Source organism: Penicillium canescens (genome assembly GCF_028828765.1).
Source record: "Penicillium canescens strain IBT 15451 chromosome Unknown utg000002l_segment0_segment0, whole genome shotgun sequence".
Classification (NCBI taxonomy): domain Eukaryota; kingdom Fungi; phylum Ascomycota; class Eurotiomycetes; order Eurotiales; family Aspergillaceae; genus Penicillium; species Penicillium canescens.
The window spans coordinates 2065297-2084820 of record NW_026703964.1 but is presented as its reverse complement, the minus strand read 5'-3'; the positions used below and the strand labels follow the sequence as shown (position 1 = coordinate 2084820).

General features: G+C 49.8%; 6 protein-coding genes across 6 annotated transcripts; all 6 read left to right on the top strand.

Moving 5' to 3' along the window:
* Window positions 1–4339: 4339 nt before the first annotated feature.
* On the top strand, window positions 4340–4744 carry N7446_001986 (uncharacterized protein; the record flags this gene model as incomplete). The annotated part of the gene is made up of 2 exons (XM_058510735.1): window positions 4340–4357; window positions 4508–4744. 2 exons carry the CDS (start codon window positions 4340–4342, stop codon window positions 4742–4744), a joined length of 255 nt encoding a protein of 84 aa, XP_058376271.1.
* A 111-nt stretch (window positions 4745–4855) lies between these two features.
* N7446_001985 (Helicase C-terminal) lies at window positions 4856–8248 on the top strand (the record flags this gene model as incomplete). Its single annotated transcript, XM_058510734.1, has 7 exons — window positions 4856–5071; window positions 5134–6063; window positions 6118–6422; window positions 6478–6546; window positions 6602–6783; window positions 6877–7259; window positions 7319–8248. 7 exons carry the CDS (start codon window positions 4856–4858, stop codon window positions 8246–8248), a joined length of 3015 nt encoding a protein of 1004 aa, XP_058376270.1.
* Window positions 8249–8704: 456 nt separating this feature from the next.
* On the top strand, window positions 8705–9722 carry N7446_001984 (uncharacterized protein; the record flags this gene model as incomplete). Its single annotated transcript, XM_058510733.1, has 2 exons — window positions 8705–8972; window positions 9025–9722. 2 exons carry the CDS (start codon window positions 8705–8707, stop codon window positions 9720–9722), a joined length of 966 nt encoding a protein of 321 aa, XP_058376269.1.
* A 476-nt stretch (window positions 9723–10198) lies between these two features.
* N7446_001983 (DEAD/DEAH box helicase) lies at window positions 10199–12602 on the top strand. Its single transcript, XM_058510732.1, has 3 exons — window positions 10199–11266; window positions 11316–11734; window positions 11783–12602. The coding sequence occupies exons 1-3, from the start codon at window positions 10214–10216 to the stop codon at window positions 12585–12587; spliced, it is 2277 nt and encodes a 758-aa protein (XP_058376268.1). The 5' UTR covers window positions 10199–10213; the 3' UTR covers window positions 12588–12602.
* Window positions 12603–13011: 409 nt separating this feature from the next.
* Window positions 13012–15390, top strand: N7446_001982 (mRNA decapping enhancer EDC3). Its single transcript, XM_058510731.1, has 3 exons — window positions 13012–13197; window positions 13251–14951; window positions 15012–15390. The coding sequence occupies exons 1-3, from the start codon at window positions 13083–13085 to the stop codon at window positions 15257–15259; spliced, it is 2064 nt and encodes a 687-aa protein (XP_058376267.1). The 5' UTR covers window positions 13012–13082; the 3' UTR covers window positions 15260–15390.
* A 759-nt stretch (window positions 15391–16149) lies between these two features.
* Window positions 16150–18204, top strand: N7446_001981 (PPIL2 family peptidylprolyl isomerase; the record flags this gene model as incomplete). The annotated part of the gene is made up of 5 exons (XM_058510730.1): window positions 16150–16159; window positions 16220–16236; window positions 16322–17514; window positions 17567–18018; window positions 18188–18204. The coding sequence occupies 5 exons, from the start codon at window positions 16150–16152 to the stop codon at window positions 18202–18204; spliced, it is 1689 nt and encodes a 562-aa protein (XP_058376266.1).
* Between the last annotated feature and the right edge of the window lie 1320 nt (window positions 18205–19524).

Genomic DNA, 19524 nt, shown 5'->3' with positions numbered 1-19524 from the left:
AGAAACGCCATCGAGCTTCTCTGTACCGTCGAGTACCTCTGCGCTACCCAGCGTACCGCCGTCGTGCGTCCCGTGAAAAAGTCGTTAGTCACCGCTGCATGGTTTTGCCCCTTGTCTTAGAAGAAGACGCCATGACAGTTCGCACCGCTGAGGGAGATCGTGCGATCACCCAGCGGGAGGTTGAGCGCGCCTGTGTGGTTGAACAAGTTTATACTTTAGACGCTACGACAGAATTGAAGTCCCTAATTGGGCGGATCCAGGGCGAAGACCCTGAGGCAAGGCGTAGAATCGTCGGAGTCTCACAAGCAAAGTCCCTAATTGGGCGGATCCAGGGCGAAGACCCTGAGGCAAGGCGTAGAATCGTCGGAGTCTCACAAGCAAAGTCCCAGATCGGGCGGATCCAGGGCGAAGACCCTGAGGCAAGGCGTCGAATCGTCGGAGTCTCACAAGTGCAGCGTGGGACCACGGGTTGGTCAGTTCAGGAATTGAACTCCACGACTGATTTAAAGTCCCAGATCGGGCAAATACAGGGCGAAGACCCAGAGACCCGCCGTCGTATCACCGACGTTAAGCTAGAGAAGCGCGGGAGCCATGGATGGCTAGTCGACCATGAAGGTCTCCTTAAATACCAAAATCGGTTGTATATCCCCGCAATTAATGGCTTGCGACAAAACCTGCTAAAAATCTATCATGACGATCCCCTCGCAGGACATTTTGGTCGCACTCGCACCACCGAATTATTAAAACGCAAATTCCATTGGGTTAACTTGCAAAAGGATGTGGCCCAATACGTCAAAGAATGCGCAGTATGCCAAGGAGCAGCCACGCCAAGGCATCGACCTTATGGCGAGTTACAGTCGCTACCGATACCCCAGCGACCCTTCAGCGATCTAGCAATGGATTTCATCACCCATTTGCCGCAGACCATTTATAGGGACAACACCGTCGACGCTATCCTAGTCATCGTGGATAGATTCTCAAAATACGCCGTCTTCCTACCCGTTTTATCTACAATTGATGCTGTACAATTGGCTGAACTATTTCACCGAGAAATTGAACTCCGATTCGGACCGCCGAATAGTGTAGTTTCAGATCGAGGATCAGTCTTCACTAGCAAATTCTGGTCTAAACTCTGCTATCAAAGCCATGTCAAATTGAGGTTTTCGACAGCGTTTCACCCGCAAACCGACGGCCAAACGGAACGGATGAACCAAGTACTCGAGAGCTACCTTCGATGCTTCCTCAATACGGAACAAATCAATTGGCCAAACCTTCTCCCGACAGCCCAATTTGCCACCAATAATGCCATAAACTCAACAACGGGTTTCACACCCTTTAAGGCACTATACGGCTATGATCCAAACTTTCAACTACGTGCCGAGGACGGCACTTCTAGGGAGGAGGTCCCAGCAACTATTGCACGACTAGAAAAGTTGCAAGAACTACGCGCGAAACTCCAAAAAGCATGGCGAAAAGCAAGCGAATCACAGGCGAAACACTATAATAAACGCCACGAACCGATACAGTTCCGAAGGGGACAATTAGTCGCCTTATCAACCCGTAACCTTCGATTGAAAAGCCCATCAAGAAAGCTTGCTCCTAATTTTATTGGACCATTCCGAATTCTCGACAAAGTTGGGAAACAAGCGTACCGGCTAGCCCTACCAGAACAATATTCCCGCCTTCACAACGTGTTTCCAATCTCCCTACTCCAAGAATGGCATGAGCGAAACGACAGTGAAACTCTACCTATGCCAGAGCTAGAAGACGATGACGAGTGGGAGGTTGAAGAGGTCCGAGGCGAAAAGAAGTTCCAGAATGAGCTACACTACTTGGTTAAATGGAAAGGATGGCCTTCCGAGTACAACCAATGGGTGCCACTCTCAGATATGGGAAATGCTAGAGGTATCATCGCAAAATTCCAGAAGCAAAAGAAAAGGTCGAATTGATTGAGATTACCCTGGAAAAACATCGATCCGACCACAAAACACTAGCGAAAATACAGCGAAATGACTAGCTCACCCTAGCAACCCGCCATCTTCACAAAAACTGAGAAACGCAAAATTATCTTTGAAATATCAACGGCACAAAAACCTTCTGTAAACCAACGAAACACCGGCAACCCGACGACTAGACGAGATAGTCCTCAACGGGGAAATCCTTGGCCGCATCTGCCTCAAGCTGCTCCATATCGGGGTTAGTGAGATTGTCATACTGTTCCTGGTCAACAACAATGTCATAAACACGGGAACGGAAAGTCTGCACAGCAAAAGCCCAAGCATGGTAACCATCATCAGAAAGACGGGCACCAGGATAAGTGGAAGCTTCAGCGACTAGACGGCGAAGCGACGACATGCCAGGAGTGATAGGAATGGGATGAAGCAATCCACGACGGTTATGGACAACCGCTTCATAAGCCTTGGCGACATCCTATCAAACAGTCAGTGAAACGCCAAGGAAACGACAACAGAACACTATACCTTCGCTGGCTTCTTGTCCGAAGCAATACCAAACTGTTTACGGTGACCATCCAAAAGGACATTGAAACCGGCAAGCAAAGCCTGGACAGCCTGTACTAGTTCGCCAAAAGCAGCATCTTCCAAATGGAAGATCTCCTTTTCTTCATCCTTGTCCCAGAAGGGCTTGACCCAGTCAAGGATGCACTGCAAACGTATCGCATCACCAAGGATACCCTCATTCACCTACAGGGAAACGCCGGTTAGCCGCCACCATAACGCTCTGTCTAGAAGGAATCACTCACGGGCTCGCAATTCTTGTTGCGGCTGGCGCACTGACGGCATCTCTTTGACGACAAGCCATCGTCCCAACAGGGGATCACTGGTGGCCCACTGGTATCCCAGTTATCCAAGAAGGTCCGGAAACAGTGCATGCACCATGCCATATGCCGAAGATAGGCAACAGGGCGAAGGGGACGGTTCTTCCTCTGGGTTCCACCCGTAAGGGCACGGCGGAGACCGGAGATGGTCGTAATTCCACGAGAAGTGGGACTACTGGGAGTAGGTGTCTCAGTACCAGCGATATCCGAGCGTCCTGCTGGCGAAAAGGAAGGCTCATCCTCATCATCGTCGTCGGAAATGGATATCACACTCTCGGTTTCAGACGGGGTTGGCGAACGACGGGGAGGAGACGGTGCAGGGGAAGCCTGAGCCCGACCCTTGCCACGGCCTCGACCCTTTGCGCGGGGAGGCATAATGATCAGCGCGTGGACGATGGAACGCTACTGCAACAACGACGAAACAACAGTGGGTCAGCGACGTGTCGTCAGACTTGGTGATAGGAATGACTAGCCATACCTACCTGGAGAGGTGACAGCGAGAATCTGGAGAAACTCCAGAGAAACGACAGCGACGTGAGGACGTGTCGCTGTTGTGGAAAATGGTGAGGAAAGAGAAGTGGGAAGGTAACCAACAGGGGATTTATACCCATGGGTGTAGAATCACAACAAAGAAAAAACCCTGCAACCTGAATAAACAAACGCAAGAACAAACACGCAATTTGACTGTGATCACTTTGTTTATCACAACAAGTACACCACGCATACAAACAGACCTCCGACATCCTAATTGGGAATTCTTGAGGCTTTCCAGCCCTATCCCATTTCTGCCTCAGGCCCCAATCTTCTTGCCTGCAACCATCCTATACTACGCCATCGTTTTCCCATCGCCTCACTGCCTATACGCAATCACCATGGTCCCTGCCAGAACTAGCTACCTTTTCCCACTGGGTTTTTAATGGGCTACGTTCTACAGGCTTCACCACGGGTGTGGACACCCGTACTGGACGGGGGGATAATTGTAACGGAATCCTCAGAAGCCATGCACAGATCTCTCGCACTCCCAGAGGATCGACACCATATAGGTGTCGACACGTCAGCGTTGGCTCACCGTAACGCTGATCCCCCATGTTAAATAGTCTGCCCCGGAGAACCCAGCGGTTCTCCAAGAATCAGTCTCTGTATTCCTCCAATATATTGTTCGCTTCCAGGCATCTTCATCTTACCTAGTTGACAGGCTCTATCCTGTAAACACTAGAACCCTACTTCTTTACAATATAGAAGTCGCGTTTCGGAACCGTGGTCAAAATACGTAGTGCACTAGTCGTGACCGGAAGCAATTTACCTAAGTGGATAAAGGTTGATTCCTAGGAGAGTGCCGAGGACCTAGTAAAGCTATCTACAAACCCCGAAGACTTCCCTTATTAGATTTAAGTTAGACTTAACTAGTCCGACTTAGTACCTTTCGACGGGCTATAAGAACTCAAAAATACCCTAGCTAAAGCGTGTTCCTAGAAGATCTAGATCCCACCGTTTTCCCGTCTTATGCCCTATAATCCTAGGGTATATACCTCTAGGGAAATGTTTCGGGATCTACTTCGTACCTTACTTAATTGTTAAGAGCTAAATCTAGATCTTCGGGATATAGTTATCGCGTATACGCTAGTAGGAACTAAGCGTATATTCTATATAGATCCCTAGAGTACTCCGTAGACCGATATTAGCAGGACCTTCTACGACGCTGACAATACTAACTTTGTGGTTAACGTGAATCTTTTTGCGCGAAGCGAGCACGAAACGGAGGATTCTATCCTAGAATACGATGACCCGCTGCCTAGAACTCTGCTAACTACGCTAATAGTTAACGGTTCTAATGCCAATCTAGCGGACGATTCTGCTAAAACGATATTCGAAGAAAATGATGGCATAGAAGATGCTTCTAGAGAGTAGCCCACGGAAAGCACGGTGGGGCTTAAGGCCGCTCTGTAGTTGATAAACAACACTCGCAAGGCGACAAAGGTGGAGGTTACACTTAAGTTCTTTGAAACCAAGGTTGATCAGATGAAATACTATAATAGCCATAATGTGGAGACGGAAACCGGCCGAAGGAAATGGCAAAGTGAGACTATCCGAACGCTGCTTTCCCTTATCAGACCCACGAATCGAAATGATGCCGTGCCCGCCGATCAATTCATCGGACCAGAGGCCGAGGGTGTGCTCCACCAAGCTCACCAAGCTGCGCATCACAGTGCCGAAGGCAACTTGGGCGTTTCATCGGTAATATCACCCCATTACTACCAAATGATACTCAATCAAAATCTCACTAACTTGCAACATAGGCTACCCGGGAACACATTGTCATACAAAATGCATTTGGCGGAACACCTGCACGATCGGGTCCATTTGTCGACATCTGTCTGGACCTTTTGCTTTGCGAGTCTGTACCTACAACGAGTCGATACCAATCGAAGCTTCTGGGAACGTCGACAAAATGCGAATTCTTTGCCTTTCAAATCAACGGCGCCGTGGGCTTATTGCTGAAATTGATCGGAAGCATTGACCTTCTTGCACTGCTGAAGTGGGCAAAGATCCCACATCAAAGTGTGGAAGGCCAACGGGTTATCTCAGCAGCAGGAAAGCTAAAGCACTTGACTTTACATGCGGCAATCTGTGCAGACTTGACTGGTTTCGGTGAAACAAAGCTGGTCTTACTTGCGGTCCAACTGTACAGCATTCTGACCGAATTCAATAAGCCATCATTGTTGGTTGTGCCCTCTGCACTGGTTTCACAATGGGCAGCGGAGATCCAAAAATACTGGCCATACTTTCGCCCGATTCTGTCCTATGGTGGCGAGTCTGAGTGGGAATCTCATTTTGACACTATCAAATCCAAAGAGATGGAGTCCAAAAGCTGGCCTGTGAGCTTGGCCGCAATCATGAGTGGATCGGATCCAATGGCCAAGTCGGCGGTGATCCTTACATCATATGACACACACATCCGCCGCACTGCATACACGGAGCAAGTTCAAGTTCCGGGAGTACCGTTCGCGAAGCCCAGGTTTCACGAGGACGGAAGCCCTAAGTGGAAAAAGCGACCTCGCGTGAAGACAACATGGAAGACAACCCACCAAAGGGTATTTGGCCTACTTCTGGCCGATGAGGCACACAAGGTCAAAAACCAACGAAGCGGGATCTGGGCTGTACTGTACCAGCAACAGTACCAAACAATTTTGCTGGCGACTGCAACGCCAATGTACAACTCTACCAAGGTGAGGCTCAGCCCCAAACCGAGGTTCTGGAACCGCTGCTAACTGCCTATATAGGACTTGGTGGGGCTGATCGAGTTGCTCGGTGCCAGAGGGCGCAAGGACCTCGAGGATTTCACTTCTGGCTCAGATGACGAAAAGGCTAAGCAGAAGGAGCTCGCTGTCTGGGAAGCCCGGAGCCTAGTATCCAAACTCGGCGAATTCCCTGCGACTTCCCGACATCGGTTAATGTTACTGGATGCTTCTAGTCTCAGGCAGATCCTGAGAAAGAAAGACGACCTCCACGCTGAGGTGGCAGCATACTTCAGCATGGTTCTTGATCTCACGGCGATCCAGCGTGACACGGCCTCGGTGCTCGATATGTCGAATGGGCAAAACCCGCTGGTTATGGAAACCTTGTTCAAGCGGCTCTACCAGAGCACGGCCTTTTCCCGGCGGACCCCCGGAGAATGCGGAGTATCAGCTACAGCATAGCAAGGCCGCAGAGTGAGTGTTCTAACTATATCTGAGCCTAGCCTAGGACTAACGGAGACTTATATAGCAATTTAGTCCAGGCAACTGGTGTCGATGCTGATACCGCCACTAAGCTAGTGGTCGGGGGCAAGAGCTTGCGTACACTACCTATCGCAAATTGTTCATCCGTCCTCGCCCGAATGAATGAGAAGCTGGAATCGATCAGTCGCAACACATACGTTGCTTTCCTAGCAGATTTGCGCACAAAGGGTGCAACTGGGGATTACATACATTGAATCACCCGGCTACCTGGAGAGTTGCCTTATCCCGCGGTGACTGGAGCGCAACTTTTGCAATATCTAGTGCACGGGTCCCCCTGTTTGCGCGTTGCTCTCAACGAGATTCTAGTCCGCAAGGTTTTGAATCCCGTTAACCCTAACCGGTGGAACCATCACCAGAAGTTGATCGTGGTGGAGTCTCAGCCGGTCAATGCCTGGTTCATCGAGACGGTCTTGCGGACTCTGCTAATTGGCGTGCGTTCGTTTCATTCCGCGTTGAACGCACAGGAGCGAGATACCCTAGTTGAAAGCTTCAATGATCCTAAGTCGGATCTACGAGTGCTTGTCATGACATACGATGTCGGCACAGTCGGGTTGAATCTACATGTTGCTTGTGACCGCATTGTGCTGTCGAGTCCGGGCAAAAGCTGGGGGCAAGAGTCCCAAGCAATCGGGCGATGCCTCAGAGTGAGTTTCCTTAGAACTTCGGTTTAGGAACAAGTGTGTTAACAACCCTCTTTCTATAGGTGACTTCAGTTTACCCCGTGACCGCAATACGATGCTTCGTCCCCAACTCGCACGACCAGTATCGCTTCGTCAAACAGGCAGCAAAGGCGAGCCTCCAATTAGCTGTCAACTCCGATCAGCAAACCATCCAGATGGTTCTTGTGAAGCTGCTTAATAACCTCCAACCCCAATTGGATGCCTGCCATGCCAGCCCGTATGGGAAACAACTCCTAGAGCAGAAGCGCAAGGCGGACGAAGAGCGAAAAGCGGGACTTGTCGAATTTCTGCAGCAACACCGTGAGGAATGGGCAGAGGTGGCAATGAACAAGCTCAAGGACGAAGCAGCGGGACTCGGTGGATCCGAGATTGAGCTTCCGAGGTGGGCTCGGCGAAAGGCCTTAGCCAAGGACCATTATAAGGAGAGCGCAGAATCGGATCGCGAGTCAGCCGATCAAGATTACGTTCCCGGTGCCGAGTCCGAACAAGAATCTAATGACGAGAAATCCGATTCCTCCAACCTAACTGAAGCCTCCGAATCCGAGGAGGACTTATTCGACACTATCGACCTAAGCCAATCCTTAAAGAAGGTGCTTATGGTTAAATTTAACACGCGGGAGTCGTGGAAAGACTTCGCAGATCGCCATCAGCCAGATGATAACACGAGACACTTGATGGCATTGCTACAACTGCCAGAGGGAAAGAAATGGTCCACTGAGGATCTAGAGGAGTCGGAATACCTTCGCTTTGGTCTGCTTTTGCTCTACAACCACAGTCGTGGCATCAAAACCCTACACCTGGGTTCTTCCATCCACATTAAGTACCTAGGCATCCCGACCTCGGTGCGGGCAGCCAGCCGAGGTGAGGAGCAGAAGTTAAAGGGTCGAAAGCGAAAGGCGGCACGGGAATTCCTCTCCATGGGCCAGGGGGACAGAGGGGACCCAGCACGCTGAAGATGGGGAGAAAGGGGTAAGAGCAAGTTGAGAGTGAACGGTCATTGAGAAGGAAAGGTCACTTTCGAGACGGGCAGCTTATCATGAAAATTGCAAAAAAAGATAAACAAATAGTTATTGTTATCAACCGCATTGAAGTCGTCTCATTTGATCATTCCGGTAACGAAATGGAGCCACCACTCCGGCACTAACTTTACGACAGTAGGCTTTGGGTCCATCGGTTCTGAAGCGAACTGAATCGGGTAATATTGAGGTCATCACCAATGTTACCTATGTCATGTATACGTCGAGTGTTCCTCGTCCAGCGCCAAAAGCAGCTAATATGACGGGGTTATGACGGACTGTAAGGTTAAAGTATGAGTCAAGGAAATTTTCTCGACTGTCTTCTGAGCTTTGAATTATATCTCCACCATCTTGAAACACAGCCACCAGATACAAGCCACGAAGCCAAACAAAATGGCAGGCACTAAAAAGCCCCCGAGGATTCCCCAAGGCTTCCGAGCATGGTATGAGCGATTAGTCCACATGGTCCATCATTCCGAATCCGAAATCCCCGCCCCTGTTGTTGCGCATATCGAGCAGCCTTTCTCCCCTGGTCTCCCGCATTTGAACCCCTCCGATATGACCTTACCTCAAACAGAGAGGGCTTTCAATATAAAGCCGGCCCATGGCTATCAGAGTTGGCAGTTTTCTTCGATACATGTTCCTCTTCCGGCTGAATTTAGTAATTGCTATCACTCCCCTGGGCGTTATGGGAGTGTTCTAATTATGATTAGATCTCTGGCTGCAGAAATATGACGAGTTGACCGAGCTTTCTGTCTTTACTGAAGCAAAGTCCCGATGTCGAGTAGACGCTTTGATAGTGGCAGCATACCGCAGCCTATCAGATCAAGGACTGCTCCAAAACCCTGCTGGCACTCGAGTGACTTTGGCTCTAGAGAGTCCTTTGGCGTGGGGACCTGTCCTCCACCAAAATGTCCCACATACGTGCATTGGGACGGCAGATTACAGTCTCCTTTTTGGAGAGAAGGACCATATGGCCTGTCATTTGGTTATTATCGAAGCCAAGAGACGCGGCTGTTTCCCAGATCAGGGCCAAATCCTCGCCTATATGGCGATGGTACAAGCCAACAGAAGATCAAGGGGGCAGACAAATTGGACGGTTTGGGGGGCCCTGACAGACGGCTGGGTCTTCCATTTTTACCAACTAAATATGGAGGGAGAGTGGTCAGTTCTGGGATTACAGACCGAGAGAGAAGGCTGGCAAGCAATTGCCAGCATGTTCGGATCCATCGTCCTACATGCACAACAGGCATGCAACTCCCCCTTTCGACTTAGTCTATCTTCAAACCAAGCGCCTGCCTCCAAACGGCAATCAGCGGCTTCTGCGGCGCCTAGAATCAGTTCCCTTCAGTTGGCACCAATGGAGGAGTTTTTGAGCGAGCTCGAGGATGCTCTAGATGTTGACACTTAAATCCTTGTGCAGAGTTAGACGTTTTTTTATTTTTAGCTAGCTCCAGTTCGATCCCAGCATTATCCTTAATTGAACTCAATCTTCGCTGCTAGAAATATACTCGCATCAGAGAATCTTGTACTTCTCTGGATAGACTCTATTTCCCGTACTCATTGCTACCTTAGGACTTCGCAGGGTCCTCACACTCTGCTACATTTTGGCTCATCAGTAACGTTAGATCAGTATTATCATTTCGAGTTGCGAATAGGGATAGCACCTCCAAAGAATGCCAGATATATAGAATGAAATAGCAACAATGCTTTAAATTATCTATCTAATTTATAATAGAGCAAATATAGTCCAAACACCCAATGTTGCTTGTCAATACCCACAGTTTCAGTAGAGCTATCCTTATCAGTCACGTGCGATAGTCGCGTCCTCACGCGTTGGCAGAAAATCATCCCCGAATCTACCGCGACCCTCATCGCTGTTTGCTTCTCGCTTTCAATTATATGCATGTTGCGATATCCAGGGCGTGGGGCACATACAGGATACAAACATTCTCTTTGATGCGCCCAAAGAGACTCACATCTCCGTATTCATCCGCGCCTCGAGCCGCTCCAGAGGAAGTGACAATGTTCAAAAAGGCTGTCAAAGATGCTCCCACTGGGGGGACCTCGAAGCCGCTTCAAACCAGCCTGCTGCGGAACAACACACATGCTCCTGCGAAAACAGCCCCACCACAGTCTGTCGGAGTCAAACGAAAAATCGACGTGGCCCATAATGGAAACTCCGCGCTAGGATCTCTCCATAGCGCGGTTTACTTCGATGAAAATGACTTTGATGATGATCTTGACCTTGACATTGATGAGCCGCAGCCGTTGACCACACCAAGTGGTGCTAGCTTCAACAGCACCTCGAAGCCAGTCACATATCCAAGTCTTGATAGCAAGGCCGCCAACCCATCGGATATCAACTACCCAGATCTCCCACCTGTCTCCCAAGATGATTCGGCACCCCCAAGCAGCTTGCAATACCCGTGGTCATCATCACCTCCTTCCCACTTCCAACCCCCGCCCAAACCTCGAACTCTTCCATGGTTGCAGGAAGAGAAGGAAGAAACCCCCGCCCCGAAAAATAGCCATATCACCCCAAAGCGCTCAAAGCCCACCGATTTCTGGAACAAGTCCGCGAGCGCCATCAAGGAGGAGCAGAAAGAGCTGCGCAAGGAATACAAGAAGAACCAAAAGCCCGAGATCAAGCCCCCAAAGCAAGGCCGCACGAAGGTTGCGCCTATCTTCCTGAGTGATGAACAGAGAGCGGTTCTTGATGCAGTTGTCGACGGCGGAAAAAGCATATTCTTCACCGGTTCTGCAGGAACTGGAAAGTCGGTCCTTATGCGGGAGATTATCCAGAAACTGCGCATCAAATATCGCAAGGAGCCAGATCGCATTGCAGTTACGGCTTCAACGGGTCTTGCGGCCTGTAACATTGAAGGTGTAACTCTCCATAGTTTTGCAGGTATTGGTCTAGGCAAGGAGGCAGTCCCTGAACTAGTCAAAAAAGTGAGCTCTTTTGCCATGCACAGAAAGTATTGATGCTGACAACCCGCAGGTCAAGAAGAACCAGAAAGCTAGGAATCGCTGGCTGCGTACTAAAGTTCTTGTTGTTGATGAAGTGTCCATGGTCGATGGAGATCTTTTTGACAAACTGGAAGAGATCGCCAGGCGCATTCGCAATAATGGTCGACCATTTGGAGGAATTCAGCTTGTCGTTACAGGTGATTTCTTCCAACTGCCACCGGTACCTGAAGGAAGTAACCGCGAGGCCAAGTTTGCCTTTGCAGCTGCTACTTGGACCACGTGTATCCAGCATACCATTCTCTTGACCAACGTTTTCCGTCAGAAGGACCCGGAGTTTGCTGAGATGCTAAACGAGATGAGATTGGGAAAGATCAGCCCTCGCACGATCGATGCTTTCCGAAAGCTTTCTCGGCCGCTAGACTTCCATGACTCGCTGGAAGCAACAGAACTGTATGTTCTTCATGTTGATGTTTGAATTACAAAACTGACAATCGATAGGTTCCCGACTCGCGCTGAAGTGGAAGGGGCCAACTCCGCACGGATGGGCAGACTTTCTGGCGAGATGATGATGTTCAATGCAGTGGATTCCGGAACCATCCAGGATCCTCAGCACCGTGAGAAGCTACTGTCGAACTGCATGGCCCCTCCTCTCATCCAATTGAAGAAGGGTGCTCAAGTGATGCTTATCAAGAACATGGAGGAATCCCTTGTGAACGGCTCCATTGGACGTGTGGTGGCCTTCATGAGTGAAGAATATTTTGACTCATACCGGGAAAATGACAAGGATTTTGCCGAAGATGCGTCTGTAAGCGATGAAGAGCGGGCTATGCGTGCCAAAAAGAAGCTGAAGCCCATGGGTTACAAAGAAGGCCCTGCTTCTGCGACTCGAAAATGGCCACTGGTATGCTTCATGCAACCCGATGGATCAGAGCGCCATTTGCTATGTCAACCAGAGACCTGGAAGATTGAACTTCCCAATGGAGAGGTGCAAGCTCAACGCCAACAAGTCCCACTCATCTTGGCGTGGGCTTTGTCTATTCACAAGGCCCAGGGTCAGACCCTTCAGCGTGTGAAGGTCGACCTTGGCCGAGTCTTTGAAAAGGGTCAGGCGTATGTTGCTCTCAGTCGAGCAACATCACAAGAAGGACTACAGGTTACTCGTTTCGAACCCCGCAAAGTCATGGTACATCCCAGAGTAGTGGAGTTCTACAACAACTTGGTCTCGATCACACAAGTCATCAAATCTAAAGCCAAGCCAGCAAGTGCCTTAAACCCTGAAGACTTCGACGATGACGAGTTTTGATCATATATAAGGTTGAACTAGGTGTCCATGGACGGCGTATTTTCTTCTGGAGGACATTTTGTATAGAATATCCATGCCATGATAAGAGACTATTGATATCCAATGCTATCTGGAAGATTTCTTGTCAACCTGTAATCACAGCAAACATCCCCCACAAAGTACATGTACATGTGTGTTCATAGATGCTCATACGAGGCGCTTACCCCAACGGCCCTGGCCCCTTTGTAAGCATATGAATAAGCATTAAGCCGTAAGTACTGAGCAATAGTCAATTTGAGTATTCTCGGCCATTCACCCGTATAGGCTCATAGCCCTAACTTCACCCCACCCCTTATCGATAAACAGATAAGAATCGATAAGCAATCGCACGTGATTTACCGATTGAGCTGCCCGACAGCTTCTCATCCCATCTCGACCTGATTGTCCTAAGCCTGTCATACTTCTCACCTCTACTCGATTGATGATTACACCGGAGAATTGAAGCTCAGTACTATCATGGCTTCCGAGTTTATTGGCTACAATGTGTCTCTGACCTTGCGAGATCCCCCGGGCGGAAAGCTGCTTGGCCAGGTTGCCAACGTGATCGGACAGCAGCTGCTACTTCAAAATGGTGAGGTCAAGACTATATGTCACTGCTAAATTAGATAACTAACATACATATAGTCACGCTCTGGAATGGTCAATGCCTGCCCCACTACACCATTGACGCCTCTGCCATCATCGACCTCAATCTGGAAGCGAATACTTCGGCCCCTTCGCAGCACCACCATGTGCCTCCCCCTCAAGTTCAGCATCATGCAGCAATTCCAATAACTCCTACCCAAGCATCCATTGCCCAGCAACAATTCATGGACCCGGCCATTCTGAGTTTCTCCAAGGCCCCTCGTATGAATGCCAGCCAAAACGCCGCAAATCACCCGCCTAACCTGGGGCACCAAAGAGTTCCTGACGTGGTCTCGGCTTCCTTGACTGAACCATTTAGTAGCCTGGAATTGAGCACGGAGGGTGGCAAGGCTGGACTCCCAAAAGCTGTCCAGAAGCAACTGCTTCAAAGTCCCCAAGAATTGTCACCTTTAAAGCAGACCCCAAAGCGCAATCGCCGTGCCAACCAAGGAAACGAACGGGAAGATCGAGTTTATGTCAGCAAACATGGCGCCGCAGCAAGTACCAACCCGAAAAGCAAGGGATGGCGTCAGACTGCATTTGTGGAGCCAGCAGGCCCTGCATTCCAGGATTCTCCTGAGATGGTTACCCGGCCTGGAGCGAAACTCCGCAAGAAGAGGTCTCGCCGCTATGCTGAGGATCCTAGTGACTGGGCTACTGAGGATGCGACTGACATCCAGGAGCTTGGCGAATTTGACTTCCAAAGCAACCTCTCCAAATTCGATAAGCGGACAGTGTTTGAACAGATTCGGAACGATGACACCACTGCAGACGAAGCACGTCTGGTTAGCTTCAACCGCAAAATCAAACCAGGTACAAATGGTGGAAAAAACCTACACTGGACAGAGAACGTGCTTGATAGTCCCCAGAATAGTGACTCGGATGATGACATTGAAGGAATAAGTGAAATTAAGTTGAGCAATGATAATCTATCTGGACGCGAGCGGTCGAGAGGATCCTCGCACATTCATCCTTCTCGCAAGGACAGCGCGGTTCTGGCCCAGCCAATGGTGCCACAGCTTAGTGCCCTTGGCCGCAGCCAACTCCATGTTAATATTTCTCGCACCACGAGCCCTCGTCCAAGCCGGTCCTCAGCATCGCCCATGATTGCTCCTAATGTTTCAGGCGTTGGTTCGCTCAGACTGACAACCACAAACCGCAGCTGCCCGACTGTGAGTCCTTTGCAGACTCTAGAAATCGAACAAATTTCTGTGGCCGAATTCGGCATCGCCGATGAAATCATCACTGAAAATGCAGGCCGGGGTATTGCGGAGGCTGCTGTGTCCCTTCTTTCTAACGATGCTGCTGCGCCCACTATTCTGATCATCACCGGTAACCACCGCACTGGAGCCCGGGCCATTGCCGCCGCTCGCCACCTCCGCAACCGTGGCCATCGTGTGACTATGTGCTTGCTCGGCCTAGAGCACGAGGCTGAATTACTGGAAAATTGCCGCAAGCAGCTCGATATCTTCCGCAAGATTGGAGGACGGGTGCTCAAATGGGAAGAACTCTCCGCTCGACTGGCTACCGCAGACCTGGGCCCCGACCTGGTCATTGATGCCTTGTTCGGTATGCATCTGTCCTTCGACGACCTCCGCACCGACGACCAAGGGGTGGCCTTCGAAATGATTTCCTGGATGAATCGAAGCAACGTCCACGTCCTTTCTGTGGATGTTCCGTCCGGACTCAACGCCTCAACTGGTAAGTGTGCTTTGCAGCCCATACCTCGCAACAACACGACTCACACGATTAAACCCGCAGGCGAGATGACCCTGGCCGAAGGTGGCCGACTTTGCGTCAATGCCACCTCAGTGGTATGCCTCGGCGCCCCCAAGACTGGTATCCTGAATGCTCTTCTTTCGGGCGAAAGACTGTCCTGGAACGTTTCAGTTGCCGACATCGGCATCCCACAGATTGTCTGGAGGAAGTATGGCACACGCCGTCGACATGGAATCGATTTTGGGAACAAGTGGGTGGTTCCATTGAAGTTCCAATCCCCGCTTCCCTAAACAATACCAAACCTCCACTCATATGAACTATCATGATCCACATGTCATAAAAGGCGTTTTTCAATTCTCGGGCTGGGTCATTTAAGTGGGAGGAGCTGACGGCTCCTTTCTCAGGCGTTCTGTGCGGGCCTGGCGTTCTGTGCGGGCCTCCTGGAGGCGAGGCTACCACTTGTACATGTATGATTACCTAGTGGACTAGTCTCTCTGTATGATTACTCCGTCAAAATGGTGGAAATTACATCTTTATCTTCGCTAAACAGTGTAGTCATCGTAAACTGAGGCTTGGGACCACCCTCTGAGTGAGACGTAAGTGACAAGCAACGTTCGAGTAAATTCTTGCATATATTTAACGATCTGCAAACATGAAGATAACCTTGAGTACGTGCCAATTGCAAACCTTACATCGGAAGCATTTGAGGGACTGACGTACGTCGAGTAGATAACCAGAGTATAGAGAGCCGTCGCGCCGGAGTGTTGGCAGGCAACGTGCCGCCTCGGGGATCAGGCCTCCTTTGTCTGCTTGTATCCGGCCCTTGGACTAGTTAGTCTGCTGCTCCTCCATAGAGTATCATCATCCTCTCTTCTCTCTCTCTCTCTCTCTCCTATCATCAATTATACCATCTGTGTACTATTATACTTGGGTAGCTACGGCATATATGTTGTAAGGAGGGTGCCCAACCGGAGTTTCTAATCCAAAGCAAGACAGAGGGCTACAGACACTCCAACTAACTTTTTAAGCCCTGTTGTTGTTGTCATTGTTGAAGTCCATCAACATGAGCGATATCTTAGGCTCAAATCCCACTAGTCCCAAAGCGGTAAGCGTCCTCCCATCGTCATACAATCTCCGAAGCCTACGAAAGATTGCGCCGAAACAAGCTTAATCGCCAACGATGGGAAAAGGTATGTCCTCGCGGTTATGATCGCCTCGCTCTGCAAATTTGAAACTAACGATCCATACAGGAACGGATAAGCTCTACGTACGCAACGCCTCCCCTAAATCTCCCCAAAGCTCTGCGCGCGCAATCGCATGTCGAATCCTCGCTGACAATTATATCCCTCCAGATCACACACTCAGAGTGGGCATCAGAAGATGCCTTCTCAGCTAGCGCAGGCGCAGGCGTCTCCAAGGCCAAAAAGGGTGGCCCGCACGCCGCATTTAAACGCCTGCCATTCAATTTCTGCTCCCTCTCCCTCCAACCGTTTTCACATCCGGTCTGCACACCCACGGGCACGCTGTTCGACCTTACAAATATTTTGCCATGGATTAAGAAGCATGGGACGAACCCTGTTGATGGGTCACCGTTGAAGGGGTCTGACTTGATTAAGTTGACCATTGCGAAGAACGAGGACGGCGACTACGTTGACCCGGTTACCTTCAAGATCTTGACTGATAACACACATATCGTTGCGCTACGGAATACCGGAAATGTCTTTGCTTGGGATACCGTGGAGCGATTGAACATCAAGGGCAAATTGTGGCGCGACTTGGTCACGGATGAGGAGTTCAGCCGCAAGGATATTATCACGCTGCAGGATCCGCAGAACATTGAGTCTCGCAATCTCAGCTCGTTCAATTACATCAAGAATGGAGAGACTGGACTTATTGAGGAACAACAGGCCTCGGGCAGTGTCAACACCAATGCGCTTGGCAGTTCAGCGAAGATCCTGAAAGCGAAAGAGGCGGTTGCAAAGGCGCGCTCGGAACGCGCTCAGCAGGCTGACTCTGCTGCAGCTGGCTCTAAGGCTGTTTCAAAGACAGGAGCTGCAAGTTCAATTACCAAGGCCGGAGGTGTGCAAGGTGGAAAGCCGACGCCCTACAATGCTGCCAAATTTACTACCGGAAAGGCTGCTGCTTCCTTTACCAGTACTGGTCTAACACCACACACATCTGCCGAGCTTGCGCTGCTATCAGAGGAAGAATATATGCTGAAGCGGGGCCGGGTGAAAGGCAAGGCTTATGCCCGGATTGTGACTACCTCCGGACACTTGAACCTGGAACTGTATCCTGAATACGCACCGAAAGCTGTCTGGAACTTCATTCAGTTGGCTAAGAAGGGCTACTATAAGGATGTCCCCTTCCACCGCAATATCAAGGGCTTCATGCTCCAGGGTGGTGATCCAACTGGAACCGGACGAGGTGGCGAGAGTATATGGGGGAAATACTTCGCCGATGAGTTTGAGGGTCCTCTCAAGCACGATGCCCGAGGAACACTAAGTATGGCCAACAAAGGCAAGAACACAAACAGCAGTCAATTGTAAGTGCCCTTCAATACCCCTGGCCAAATCCTCGCTAACCTGCAATACCAGCTTCATTGCTTATCGTGCCCTTCCTCACCTCAACCTCAAACACACCATTTTCGGTCGTCTAATCGACGACCCAACCCCTTCATCTACTACCTTGAACGCACTCGAGACCCACCCCGTGGAATCATCCACAAACCGACCAACCCCGGACATCCGCATCAAGGACATCACAGTCTTCGTAGATCCATTCGAAGAGTTCCTAACCCAGAAACGCGCAGAAGAAGCGCGGAGCTCGGGAGCCGCCCAACCCGAGGAAGAAGAGGAGGCTTCGCGTCGTGTGGACGATGACCGTGTTACTTGGACTGGCAAACGAGTTCGCGGTGCTGGTGCTGAATCGGGTGATGGTGGCTCTGGCGGTGTTGGGAAGTACTTGAAGGCGGCGTTGGCGGACCGGGATGGGCAAGAGGAGGATGAGATTGTTGAATTTGTGGACGAGCCAGTACCTGAACCTGCCCGTAAGAAGGCTAAGGGGTCGGGGGCTTTGGTGATTTTAGTTCATGGTAACTTGATGCATGTATTACTCCGATTTCATCTGACGGGTATTTGGTCTGAATTTGGGGTCTTGTATATGTACAATGTCAACTTTGTTTTCCCGGGTGACCATTGCTATCAAAGGATGCTTAGATATTGGTTTGATCTGAGTAAAAGATGGATGCCTGTTACCAAAGTGTCAGTTTATATATCTCACAAGACACCGGACTTATGCCTTTTTAGGTACAGTACATTTGTACCTTTTACTTTTCAGATCGATTTCTCAGCGTCATTGTTCTAGACGCATATCAAAGGCTTAACGAATGGAACATGAGATAATGTCTTTGAAATGAAACAAACATATAAAATGGAAACCGGATTTCATCTCGGAGTTAAAGTGGCGAATACATGCACGCGGTAGAACACTTGATCTATATACCTAGGCATATGCAGGCAGAACGATTAAGTCGTACATGATCATAGATATGTTCCAACTCTTTGACCATGTACTAAGCATGGTTAGTGACTTTAACTAGTGAGACCGTTTTCAACCAGCTTGAGTCACCCTAGATCTATACATGTACCGTATGCAAGTGTAGTAAGTTAGCCTCAATTGATGTGTAGATATGTGATCGTGGTATCATTGCCTACTAGGAAAATACCTAGACAGTATTTTAGGACCCAAGACACAAGACAAAAAGCATACAATAGGCAATAAGGAGAAGTACAAGCGTCATCGACCAGATGCGGATCTGATTAAGGAGATCCCCCATACCCCGTACTCGTATATTTAGAAGCACACTGCAGGGGAAAAGAGTAAGGTCGCAATAAATTCCCCCCTGAAATAAATAGTTCCTCTAGTCCCTCAGTCTTGGCTTAACTCCGCTTGCCGCTTGAGCCGTAGAGGGCGGAGCTCTGGAAATTAGGAGCTGGTTTTCATCCGGATCGCATCATTCCTTACTTACCTTCTTCACCATTCACAACTCTTTGATCTTGATCTTGACCTCTTCTTGTCAATATTACACAGTAAGTGTGTCTCTACGTCTCTACTATCCCGATTCTTCCTGGTGGGGTTGAGCCAAGATGAACCAGGGTGCGCATCTACCTACTCCGTATGCCAGGTACTGGATATTGGAGGGTATTGCACAGGAATCGATTGATCATTTGAAGCTCGCGATAGTTCATAATTCACTTGACATTGGGCGTTGGGGTTGTCTGAAGGCAGCGCGCTTCCCCTCGTGTTTCGTGATCGACTATGCGCCCCCAATTGATCACACGTCACTCCCCATCTTTACTTCTCTTCTCTCATCTGTTTGATCTTCGAGTGCTCTTTGCTGATTTTCTCAGTCTTTGCAGCCTAATTCCTCCGCTTCCGTCCTCGACCGACCCTACGTCAGTCTCGCCCCATCTTCACCCCGCCCGTACCCAACCCCCGAGTGTTCCATCCTTTGTGAAAGGATTCAATCAAGCTGGCAGGTAATAAGCGCCGC